At 41.6% G+C, this 13,567-nt stretch overlaps 1 protein-coding gene across 1 annotated transcript in view; it reads right to left on the bottom strand.

The window, feature by feature from the left end:
• Window positions 1-13,567, bottom strand: part of atp2c2 (ATPase secretory pathway Ca2+ transporting 2) — a 70,924-nt gene that overhangs the window by 3,359 nt on the left and 53,998 nt on the right. The window contains exons 19-26 of the mRNA XM_033035784.1: window positions 11,777-11,874; window positions 11,161-11,211; window positions 10,717-10,883; window positions 9,276-9,344; window positions 9,053-9,169; window positions 6,835-6,982; window positions 4,265-4,360; window positions 763-904 (exon numbers count right to left, since the gene is read on the bottom strand). Coding sequence (XP_032891675.1) covers window positions 763-904; window positions 4,265-4,360; window positions 6,835-6,982; window positions 9,053-9,169; window positions 9,276-9,344; window positions 10,717-10,883; window positions 11,161-11,211; window positions 11,777-11,874 — 888 coding nt within the window. The remainder of the gene's footprint in view (window positions 1-762; window positions 905-4,264; window positions 4,361-6,834; window positions 6,983-9,052; window positions 9,170-9,275; window positions 9,345-10,716; window positions 10,884-11,160; window positions 11,212-11,776; window positions 11,875-13,567) is intronic.

Raw genomic sequence — 13,567 nt, 5'->3', positions numbered from 1 at the left:
GTAGGAATGGGAAGGAGAAGTAAAGTGTCCAGCAACCGGGTGATCAGGTTGGTTCACACGGGCTGAGCGAAGGTGTTCCGCCAAACGATCGCCCAGTCTGCGTTTGGTCTCGCTGATGTATAAGAGTCCACACCTTGAACAGTGGATACAGTAGATGAGGTTGAAGGAGGTGCAAGTGAACCTCTGCCTAACCTGAAAGGACTATCGGGGTCCCTGGACAGAGTCGATGGAGGAAGTATAGCGACAGGTGTTGGATCTTTGGCGGTTGCAGGGGAAGGTAACTGGGAAGAGGGTGGGAAGGGTTTGAGTTTACCAGCGAGTTGCGGGGGAGCGGTCTGCGGAAGGCGGAAAGGGGTGGAGATGGGAAAATGGCTAGTGGTGGGATCCCGTTGGAGGTGGCGGAAATTTTGGAGGATTATATGTTGTATTGCGACGGCTGATGGGGTGGAAAGTAAGGACTAGGAGGACTGTCTCTGTTGCAACTATGAGGAGGTGGAGCAAGGGCGGAGCTGCAAGGTCCCTATTCATATCCTCATATCCAATAATCAGTTTCATACTGTTGCTGTATTTTTTTGTTAATAAAAATATTCAAACATGCCAGCAAGGAGTAAAATGTATTCTATATAATGTGGGAAAGAACCTTTGAAGTGCTGTCATCACCATTAAAATAAGCTATGAAAATTGCCAACTAATATTACGGTAACAGAATCTTTTTCAATGCCGGTCAAAATAAGTGACACAAAAAACCTCCTAGTTACATACCAAGTGCTCCAAGACCCTCTGTTTTGAAAACTCTTTGGAGGGGCGGGAAATAGATGACAGCCATTTGTCCAAGAAGTGAGCCAAGCACAGTGTAAACAAACACACGGTTACGGAATAGGCCTATTTTGAATATTGATTTGGTCTAGGAAGGAAAACAAAACAGGTAGAGATTATGTTAACACATGGCTTAGAGCCAGTTATATTTTGTATTGACTTCTGAACTTTGGCTTTGTAAGGATGTCATGACTTTGGGGAGGGGATATAAAAGACTCGCATTTACATCAGGATGTTTCACATCCTTTTCAGAGAGACACAAAGCACTTTTCATTGAATAAAGTACTTTTGCAGTACAGTTGCTGTTGTAATCCGAGAGATGTGGCAGACAATTTCACACTGATAGATTCCACAAATAGCATTGTGATTATGTCTGGTAAGAAAGGCAAAACTCGGGGTAGAGCCTCTGAAATTCATTTAAATAATTGATTTAAATAATTAAAACATATTTAAAAGTTTTCCTTAAAAAATATTTAAAAGTAAAATAGATATGTAGTGAAATGCATCAACAATGAAGAAGCTATTAAAAACATTAAGACACGTTTCCTAATCTCCATTCGATAGGTGGGGACACTGACCATTTATTTGCCAATTCTGGTTGCATTCAAATTGGAGACACATTCTCAGTGTAACACAGTTGCATTCTAGTTCAATTGGTTCTATTGGTGGGTTCAGTGATGGAGCAAAGTGACAGTCAAGCTGCCCTCTGTCTGTCAGGTAGAGGTTGGGCCGGTGGTAGAGGGCGTATGATGGCGGACTAGGTCACGGGCGCTGGCTGACGAGGAAGGGGTCGGCAATCGTGGACGGGTCGGCGGTGAGTACTGGAGGTCAGACGGGCCCGCGTGTGTGCTGTAAGTCAGGTGGGCCGCGAGAGAACAAAGTGGGACCCTGCGAGGGCGGGGGGCTGCCGTGAACTAAGCGGTGCCACAAATGGAATACTTTGTGTTACAATGAAATACTTTGTAACTTTGTCGGTGCCCTTTAGGTGGCAACTCTTTGCATATCTTGGGCATGCAAAACAAAGAATAGCACTATGACAATAAAGTATCGTTCACCTGTGGCGTAGGTCCCTACAAATCTGCGAGTTACTTACTCGAGAGCAGATGAATGGCAGAAATTCCCACTAACACTACTGGGCTTGGCCAGCTTGGCTCAGCCCATTGAATCTTTATGCTCACCTGAGGAAGCAAATGGGAGCTCAGTTTAATGTGCCATCTGAAAGTTGGCACCTCCACCAGTGAAGTACTCCCCCAATCAGCCTTTTATATTTTGGGATATGGTGCAGGAGTATACAGATAGGATGCAGTAGGGCTGGAATCCCAGCCATCAACTCCATTAAGACTCAAGGCATCAGTCCAACTTCTAGTGATTACCACCAACCCTCAGGTTGTGGATCGTGATCATCCATTTAGAAGCAGCACTGAAATTGGCAGAGGCAAAGGACAAACCTTAGGAGACATCAATATCCACCAGCAGAAGTTGCTTGGTAGCACCATCACAGCCTTCTCCTGAAGACGGCAGTAGGTGGAGATCAATCAAACGTAAGGGATAAAGCTACTCAAACTTGTCATCAATCTGCCTGTTGCAGATGCATCACAGAAAACGCCACTGCACGGCCATTATGGAGACAATGTCTCTCATTCTCCCATATACTCAAACCAAGGGATAAATCTGCTTCAATGAAGAGTTCAGGACAGCCTGTCCTGAGCTGCTCCACGAGTATGTTAACATGAAATGCCAATCTGCTCACAGCCGCATCGCAAGACTGCATGTAGGCTAGATGATAAAATCACAGTCAGAGCTCACACCCTGCACATCAGATCTATGCTTTGCAATCTTGCCATATCACCTCTGAAAGTGGTGGTGATTTGCAGCTAACACGAAGAGGAGCGTTCAAGACAAGATGTGGCAGACAATTTCACACTGATAGATTCCACATATGCTGCCGAGATCAAGGCTGAAACAAGTGGAAGTGGAAGATCCATCACTTAGATTAATTTCTGTAATAGTGACTGTCAAAAATGAATTTGATTCAAGCCAGGTGAGATCCAAATGTGGCTGACAGCTCCAAATACAGGAAAGACCGAAGGCCCATTCAACATCTCAGAGCAGTATTAAAGACTTTTACTTCAAAATGAGTCACACACTTGTCAATGGTTCCAATGCAATTGTATCACTGTTATTTCCTCCAAAATATGAAAAATTGCTCAGTGGTGACCTGTCAATAAATACCAGGGTCTATCTAATCCAGCAAATCACTATGTAGCCCCATTTACAGCCATCAGAAAAGTGATGAAAGGTGCCATCAACAGTGCTATCAACTGGCAGCAATAATCTGCTCAACAATGACCAGGTGGGTTTTGCATGGACTAAATCACAAAGTGCTGGAGGAACTCAGCAGGTCAGGCAGCATCTGTGATGGGAATGGACAGCCGAAGATTCGGGTCAGGACCCATCTTCAGATTCTTACATGGACTAGTTGTTTCCATCTCGTTATCATCTTTGTACAAATATGGCAAAATAAAGCAGAATTTGAGAAGTGAAGTGAGATTGATTCTCCTTGACAACAAGGCCAGGTGCAGCACCGAGGACTCCTGCTAAAACTGAAGTCAATGGGCTGAATGAGGAAACTATCCAGTGGTTGGAGTCATTGCTCGCACAGAGGTAGGTGAATGTGATAGTTCTTTATCAATGACCTTTCTTCCATCATATGATCAGAGTAACTGACACAATTCCATTCACAACTCAACCAAGAAAGCAGTCCAAACCTTCAGGCAACATAACTTAGACAACAGTTGAGCATAAGGTGATAAGTGCCAAGTAACATTTGTGCCACTTAAATGCCAGTCAATAGCCATTTTCACCATTATATGGGAGTCTAACCACATACCCATGGCATTTCAATGGCATTACCAATGACACGTTTCACATTGACCAGAAACTCAACCAGACCAGCTGTGTTAATAGATACGAAAACCTAGAGTAACTCAGCGGGACAGGCAGTATCTCTGGAGAGAAGGAACGGGTGATGTTTTGGGTCGAGACCCTTCTTCACACTAGCCAGGGGAATGGGAAACAAGATATAGATGATGATGCAGAGAGATAACAAACAATGAATGAAAGATTATGCAAACAAGTAGCAATGATAAAGGAAACATGCCATTGTTAGTTGTTTCTTGGGTGAAAATTAGAACCTTCCTGCACCTGGGCATTTCTGATGCATCGCAGAAATGTCCACTGCACGGCCATTGTGGAGACAACGTCCCTCATGCTCCCATACACCCAAGCTAGCGGATAAATCTGCTTCAATGAGGAGTTCAGGAGGGGCTGTCCTGAGCTGCTTCAGGTGCCTTCCCACAGGGGAATGGGATACAAATGAAGTGCTCCCACTTAAAATAGACACAATGTTTGCAAATCAATTCTAATATAAATTAGTATCACATATTACCTGGGAGCGACAACTCAAAGCGTTGAACATATCAAAGAAGACAAAGCAGGTAAATGTCATGGTTGTGGTCCTTGTAGAAATCTTCCCTTCAGGAAGCTATTTTGAATAAAGTGATAAGAGTAAAGTCACAAAACCATAAAGGAAATAAAATATTCAAAACGACCACTTATCTCAATCTTTCAGTTAGTCTCTGAAATCTTAAAGAAATTTCCATATATTTAAGACTGAAATAAAAGCAATCAGTGGTCTGGATCTCCCTCAGAATATTAACATTAGTGAAACATTAAAAAGAGCACAAAATACATTTTAATTATTTGCAGGTAGACACAAAATGCTGGAGTAACTCAGCGGGACAGGCAGGATCTGTGGAAAGAAGGAGTGGGTGATGTTTCGGGTCGAGACCCTTCTTCAGTCTGAGTTCCTCCAGCATTTTGTGTCTACCTTTGATTTAAACCAGCATCTGCAGTTCTTTCCTACACTTTTAGTCATTTGCCACTGCTATGAATGGACAGTACAGTACAGAAACAGACGCTTCAACCTCCCTTGTCTGAGCCAGGTATCAATCACCCGTTTACACTAATCCTGCATTAATCAAAAACAATTCTCATATTCTGATCAACTCTCCCTGTTTCTACTACTCACCTACACATCAGTTGCAATTTACAGTGGCCAATTAATCTTCCAATCCGCACATCTTTGAGACGTGTGAGGAAACTGGAATACCCGGAGGAAATCCATGTGATCCCCAGAGGAACGCACAAACTCCACATCGACAGCGTCAAGGTCAAGAGTGAACCCAAGTCTCTGGTGCTGTGATGCAGCAACTTTACTAACTGTGCCATGTTTAATCAAAAGCAGGTATTAAAAGAAGCCAAAAAGCAAGCAAACTTTTAAAGACACAATTGCATCTGCTCCAAAAACCTCTTGAGAGGTTGTTTTTAGAGGCACTTTTGAGGAGCCTATGGAGTAGAATGTTTCTCCTGGTAACCATGTGAATGCTCGTCTCTTCCACAGACCCCTCACCACCAACCTGATCCTCACTCACATTCCCATGTGCCAATTCCCTAACTTTCCATGCAGCAGGACAGGTGGAGGGGGACAGTGTGGAAACAGGGCTTTGGGAGGAAGGAGGATACCAGCTTTAATAGAAAGTTGTACAGGGTCTTGGTGAGACCACACCTGGAGTATTGCGTACAGTTTTGGTCTCCAAATCTGAGGAAGGACATTATTGCCATAGAGGGAGTGCAGAGAAGGTTCACCAGACTGATTCCTGGGATGTCAGGACTGTCTTATGAAGAAAGACTGGATAGACTTGGTTTATACTCTCTAGAATTTAGGAGATTGAGAGGGGATCTTATAGAAACTTACAAAATTCTTAAGGGGTTGGACAGGCTAGATGCAGGAAGATTGCTCCCGATGTTGGGGAAGTCCAGGACAAGGGGTCACAGCTTAAGGATAAGGGGGAAATCCTTTAAAACCGAGATGAGAAGAACTTTTTTCACACAGAGAGTGGTGAATCTCTGGAACTCCCTGCCACAGAGGGTAGTCGAGGCCAGTTCATTGGCTATATTTAAGAGGGAGTTAGATGTGGCCCTTGTGGCTAAGGGGATCAGAGGGTATGGAGAGAAGGCAGGTACGGGATACTGAGTTGGATGATCAGCCATGATCATATTGAATGGCGGTGCAGGCTCGAAGGGCCGAATGGCCTACTCCTGCACCTAATTTCTATGTTTCTATGTTTCTATGTTTCTAAATATCAGGCAGCCTAACTGCACAAAATGTTTTTTTTGTGACATTCTCTGCAAGCAGAAAGATGCTCACCCTTTTCTTTATGTTTGGTCAATCAGAAGTGAATTACCATTGATGTCTTTTGAGTCCCAACAGCACATTGATGATATTGGCAATTTTATTGATTTGTTTTTTGTTTCTATCTATTTTAATACACCCATAAACCTTGAACAAAAAAACGTATAATTGTGCCGTCTGTTTCAAGAACCCTTGTACTTTTTCTTGTTCGTCAAATTAAGAGAAAAAGATTCAAATCCTACGAATGCCTCATCCTAAAATCTTTTTCACCCAGGGAGTTGTGAAATTGTGGAATTCCCTGCCACAGAGGGCAGTGGAGGCCAAATCACTGGATGGATTTAAGAGAGAGTTAGATGGAGGTCTAGGGGCTAGTGGAATAAAGGGATATGGGGAGAAGGCAGGCACGGGTTATTGATTGGGTACGATCAGCCATGATCACAATGAATGGCGGTGCTGGCTCGAAGGGCAGAATGGCCTCCTCCTGCACCTATTTTCTATGTTCGATAGCTGAGAGCTTGTCACATTTGGCAAAATCATTGGGAACATTTTATGGTAGCATTACACTCTTCAACAAATCTCATTCTGAACGACTTTCCTATTTGTTTCACTCATTTTTCAATTTACATGTTGGTGAACATTTCTTAAAATAATCATGAACAGAGTACACTTTGCAGAACATTGATTGGACAGGATAGGCAAGAACAAGAACTGTTTAATTGAGAATTAAAGTAGGTCATCGTTATGGGATTTGCCATTGTACATACCTCTTTCCAATAAACAAAAAGGGTCCCACTCATCATTATAACTGCTGAGAATAATATTTTAATAAGTAGGCCTTTATTAAGAATAGAATCTTTGATATTTCTTGGAGGCAGTTTAATTACATCTTTGTCAACTGGTTCAACACCCAAGCTGTTGCAAGAAAAACAGAAATACGTTATTATCCAAATACATATCCAGCAGTATTAACCTATAGAGAGACACAAGAGACTGCAGATATGGAATCTGGAACAAAATATAAAATTTATTTATTTAATTTCGACTCAGATTGTTTATTATTCAGCATGGAAACAGACCATTCGGCCCACCAATTCCAAGCCAATCATCGATCACCCATTCACACTAGTTCTATGTTATCCCTCTTTGCATCCACTCCCTACACAGTAGGATTTACAGAGGCCAATTAACCTACAAACCTGCACATCTTCGGTGTGTGGGAGGAAACCGGTGCACTCAGGACAAAATCCATGTCGCCACAGGGAGAACGTACAACAGACAGCACAGATCAAACCCGGGCCTTAGCACTGTGAGGTGGCAGCACCATCAGCTGCACCACTGTGTCATCTGCTCTCTAATCTATCAGAATGATTAATTCATTGGTGAAAATGTATATTATTTTCAATATATACACAGATAGTGCCAGAGTTCAGGATTGAACCCAGGCTGCAAGCACTATGAGGCTGCTATTGTCCCTGCAGCACAGCTGTGCAGTCTATCTGACAGACTTATATTACATCAGTTGCTGTACCTCGTTATAGACCACTGTGATCCCTGCCATTTAGATGCACAGTCTTCTGGTGATGTATTGGCCGTTATTTCATTTAACACAGCCGCTAAATTCAGCGAAGTCCATTCGAGTACATTGGAGCTGAAGGCAAAAACGTTGCCTCATAGCTCCAGTGACCTAAGTTCAACACTCAACTGCAACAATGTCTTTGCGGATTTTCACTTTGATCACATGAGTTTCACCCGAGTGTTTTGGTTCCTTTCCAGATCCCAAAGACATGTGCCTGTGGTAAATTGCCCCTTTTGTGCAGGCAGATCGTATGAGACTCAGATGGGTGTAAAGGGCGGCACAGTGGGGCAGCGGTAGATTTGCTGCCTTACAGCGCCAGAGACTGGGGTTCAATGCCGACTACAGATGCTGTCTGTACAGAGTTTGTACGTTCTTCCTGTGACTGCGTGGGTTTTCTCCAGGTTTCCTCCCACATTACGAAGACGTGCGGGATTGTAGGTCAATTGGCTTCTGTAAATTCTCGCTAGTGTGTAGGATAGAACTAGTGTATGGGTGATCAATGGTCAGCATGGACTTGGTGGGCCCAAGGGCCCACTTCCACGCTGCATCACTAAACTTAACTAAAGTCACATGTGAGAGAGAATAGTTGACAGGGAAATAAGAATGGGAAAGGATTGTGCGATTGCTCTGAGAGCTGGCATGGACTCGATGAGTTGAAGAGAAATAGGTAGGTCTACATTTTATGTATCATGGTCTCTACCCTGGCATTTGAAGTATGCCATCACCTGCGGCATCTCATATGTGTTTTTAATTCTAAGTGGAATTATTCTGGTGGAGTCAAGCTCACCTTATGCTTGTTCATCTCTTGTAGCAATTTACATGATTCCCCCCCCCCCACTGGAGTTGGTATAGAATATTATGAGGAAATATTGAGCAGATTTGGCCCATACTGTATGGAGTTCAGTACAAACAAGTGGTAATCCCAATGAGACCTATAGCATTCGGAAAGGGTTTGATAGGGGAGATGCCGTGAGGATATGTTTCCTGGCTGGGAAATTCAGCATTGTTTTGGAATACAGCGATGATTAATTAAGAAAGGGATGCGAAGAGGATACACTACACAATAGGACTGGATTACTTCATTGATGTGCTTTTTAATGCTTGGTTATTGAACCAAACCCAGCAAATGTAAATTTAAAAGCATTGAACTCAACTGATGTACATGATTTTATTAGACCACACAATATACGCATTCATAAATGTGTCATTCCGTGTGAATGCAGATGCAGAAATTAAACCAAAGTTATAAATTAAGTGTGAAAAGAATTAAACGTTTAATTATTAAAAAAATCATTAATATAATTTTCCCTTCAGACATAAATAATCAAATTACTCTAGCTCAAAAACCCCAGAGGAATAAATCATGCCCTCAGCATGAAACAGGGATGATTAATATTGAATAGTACCTTTGAGCTGGAGGGCCATCCATAATGATGTTGATCCACAAAATCTGCATTGGATTTAGTGGATTTGGCATGTTAAATACCGTCGACAGAACAATCAAACTCAATGCTGAAATACTCCTGCGTATTTAAATCAAAGTATTTACATGTTAGCGACCTCTGTAACAAGTGTGTAATGTGTAGTGACAATTAATGTCCTTTCATTAAACAGTCAATTGATACTCACGTACTCAGTTGAAACCACACAAAATTTTTAATGTTGTAAAAGATTCCTTTGCCTTCCTCCACTGCAGACCTGTAAAATAATGGCTTGGCGGGTTACTCCATTTCATGGAAATTATTATACAAGTTTTAGTATTTACTTATGTTTTCTCCCCTTCTTTCACATTTTAAGACAGTTATTTATGGCTGGGTTCAGGCTTAACAAAGACAGTAGTAAGCCCAGGCAACTATATCACTTTAGGAGGAGACTTTAGGTGGAGAGGAACACCTCAAACTGCGGAGCATCCTGGACAATACAGCTCATTCCCTGCATGACATGCTGGTCAACCTGAGGAGTACCTTCAGCAACAGACTGGTTCCACCAAGATGCTATACAGAACGCCACACGAGATCCTTCTTCCCTGTGGCTATCAAACTGTACAACTCCTCCCCCTTCTGTCATGGGGTAGACTGACTCCCCACTCCCCCCCCCCCCCAATCTTTGCACATCCCCAATCTTTTCCACTCGTCACTTTAATTTCATGTGTCATGTATTTTGTGTTTTATGACTATTGGCAGATACATTTTCCTTCTGGGATAAATAAAGTTCTATCGTATTGTATCGTATCGTAAAAATAGCACATTCATTTTTTAACCTGGACAGAATGTTACAGTTCAATTTAACGTGAATCTCATTTCAAGAGAAAGTTTACTCTGCACCGACAAAATAAATACCGATAAAGTTTAGTTTAGTTTAGAGATGCAGCAATGGAAACAGACCCTTCAGTCCACCGAGTCCATGCTGACCATCAATCACCCATTCACACTAGTTCTATGTTATCTCACATTCGTGTTCATTCCCTACACATAAGAGGCAATTTACAGAGGCTAATTAACCTAAAACTTGCGTGTCTTTGGGATGTGGGAGAACAACGGAGCTCCTGGAGGAAACCCACGCGGTCACAGGGGAAACGTGTAAACTCCACACAAACAGCACCCGAGGTCGGGATCAAGTCGGGGTCTCTGATACTGTAAGGCAGCAACTCCACCAGCTGTGCCTTTGTGCCATCCACAACACTGTACAATGTCCAAACTTTATTGATAGTTTATGTGCTATTGCTAACATTTCAAGCAAAATGTAGACTTTACTTTAGAGATACATTGTGAAAACAGGCCCTTCACCCAACAGCGATCACCTCGTATACAAGCACCATCCTACACACTAGGGACAATTTACCATTTACAGAAGCCGATTAACTTACAAACCTGCACTTCTTTGGAGTGTGGGAGGATACCAAAGCAAACGGAGAAAACCCATGCAGTCACAGGGAGAACATGCAAGTTCCATACAGACAGTAACTGTAATCAGGATTGAGCTCGTGGTCTCTTGAGCTGTAAGGCATCAACTCTGCCACTGTGCCTCTATGCAACCCCAAAGTTGTTAAACAGAGCCACATGATACTCACAAAATGGATGAAAAGTCATCATCCACTAGGATCATGCCTGCTGCTTCTTTACTGACGTCACTTCCTGTTCCTCTCATGGCAATTCCAATGTCAGCAGACTTGAGAGCAACTGCATCATTCACACCATCCCCCATCATCCCCACAACTGCATTATTGCTCTGGAGAGCCTGGGCAGCAACAAGGAAAGATGTAAGATATTTGCACATTTTAGTCAATGGACAACGGACGTATTAAATTGAAACCAAATCTATTGATTTATTTGACATATAAATAGTCAAACTACTCCAACTCAAAGCCCAGATTAAATTTGGAGTATCTGAAATGGTTTCTATTGGAAGGAATTATCATTACAACGGTTTTGCGTAATTTGAAAGAGTTGGTAAATGTATATGGATAGAGCAAAAGAAGGAGGCATTTATTGTGTAAATGAATAAGATATTGTACCTTTACAATGTTCTGCTTGTGTTTTGGACTTGTCCTGAAGAATATAGCCACCTGAACGGGAAGCCAAAAACAATGCGCAAAGTGCAAGAGGTAGGGGAATGGCAACAAATGTTAGTATATACAGTAGATAATCACAGCAAAATACAATTCTACAGTTTTAAGTTCTATTTTTAAATTTGTAATAAAACCACAAGGATGTGGCTGCGGTGTGATGAGGTTCTAGTGTTATCCCCATGTGGTTACTTTAACTGAAAACAAGCCAGAGAAATGGTATTAAAAAAGAACTGCAAATGGTGGTTTATACCAAAGATAGATACCAAATGCTGGAGTAACTGCAGCATATCTGGACAAACCTACCCAGATTCTCCAGAGATGCTGACTGACCCGCTGAGTTACTCCAGCATTTTGTTTCTCTTTCTTTACTGCCAAGCAACTATTACTTTCCTGGAGGCTAAACTACTAAAATTACATCTTTTTTAATGTTGTAAAAAAATCCCAATTATGCTTATTCAAATTTTTGATGTTTATTAAATGAAGAATACTTCTTTTAATGGAAGTGACTTTAAATTATTTTATAGAAATGACATTTTGTTCACATTTTGAGTTGGCATCGTACCTTCATGACCAGATGAGAAAGGTCCTCATTATTCATTTGATCCAACTGCTCGCCAGACATGACCTCCATATCATCATTATAAATTCCTATACTTCTCCCTGTAAGAGCATATGCAATTGGAAAAGATTGTTACTTTGGGTCATATGTCACCTCATGAACAATTTCATTTATATATCATTGTTAAAATAACTTTTTTTTTGTAGTTTTCTATCCCAAACTAATTTTGTGATAGTACCACAAAGATACAAACATTACCAAATAACTAATAAAATCTAAGATTAAACACAAAACAATGTTGGGTGTACTGGAAGGTTAGGCAAGATCTATCGAGAGAGAAGCAAAATTAATTGTGTTGGTCAATAATCTTTGGTCAGAAAGTCAAAGGAAGCTCAAAGTCATGTCCACTAATACTCTATCTCACAGAAGATTGGATCATAGTTTAAAGTACGGAAACAGGCTCTTTGGTCCAACATGTCCATGCTGACTAAGATCTATATGAGCTATTACCATTTGGCCAATATTCCTCTGCGGGTCGTTCCATATACCCATCACATTCTGTAAGAAAAAGTTGCCCCTCGAATCTCTTCAAAATAATTCCCCTCGCACATTAAATCTATGCCCACTAGTTTGAGAGAACCCAACTATGATTGAATGAATGAATAAGTTTATTGGCCAAGTATGCACACATACAAGGAATTTGCCTTGGTGCTCCGCTCGCACACAACATGACATACAGCAAACAATTAAGAATAAAACACAAAACATTCAAACATTAAGAACAAAACACCATAGTTTCCAGCGAGTGGGAGAAATCCAGAACGGTTTGGAGGTAACGTATGTCTGATGTTAATGAGTACCTCTCTCATGAAAGTGATCTTTGTGGAATTTCACAGACGACACAAACGAACAAACACGTACAAAACAGCAAGGAGCAGTACACCGTGGCAGTCATCGTCAGCGCCCGCAGGAACGTGCCTGCAACAACGATAATGACCGTTCACCTTATCTACGTACTCTCCACCCCATCACCACCCCTCGTCCAAATAATTTTATCTATCCCTATAAGGTTATATCTCAGATTCCTACACACCAGGGACAAAATGTGTCCAAAATGTGTTAGCATCTCCTCATTACTGAAACTCTACAGTCTTGGTAACATCCTTGGGGATTTATACTGCACCAATTCATGCTTAATGAGACCCTCCCTACAGCTGGGCAACCAGAACTGTGCGCAATATTCCAGATGTGGTCTCACCAATGACTTGTACAGTTGCAACATAACGTCACAACTCCTGTATTCAATTGCCTGACTGAAGAAGGCATGCATGCCAAATGCCTTCTTCACCACCCTATCTATCTGTGTCACCAGGGAGCTATGTAACTCTACCCCGCTCATTGCACTTGCCCTTGTTAAACTCCATCTGCCATTCCTTGGCACTCTTGCCTGTTCATCTAGATCCTTCTATAATCTTAGATAACGTTCTTCACTGAAAACTGCACCAATCAATTTTCTAACCGTGCAAACAGAAACGAATAAAAAAAAGAATGAAGGTCTGCCAACTCAGATCTCAATGTTAAATTTCCCAGTTACATTGTAGTTTCAATAGCCCATGAAGAATAATTGTGAGCATCAATTGTATTACCCAAATTCTACTCGATATTCATTTAAAAATATTATTACTCATTTATTATTAAAGCAGACCTAAAGCAGAAAGAAAAGTCAGCACATTCCAAGAACATTTAGTAACTGCATGGTTCATTTCGTGCATTGGTACGCAAAGCAGAAAATAA

This window comes from Amblyraja radiata, chromosome 17 (genome assembly GCF_010909765.2).
Source record: "Amblyraja radiata isolate CabotCenter1 chromosome 17, sAmbRad1.1.pri, whole genome shotgun sequence".
NCBI classification, from domain to species: Eukaryota; Metazoa; Chordata; class Chondrichthyes; order Rajiformes; family Rajidae; genus Amblyraja; species Amblyraja radiata.
The sequence above is the reverse complement of the archived record's forward strand: the minus strand, read 5'-3'. Positions and strand labels throughout refer to the sequence as shown.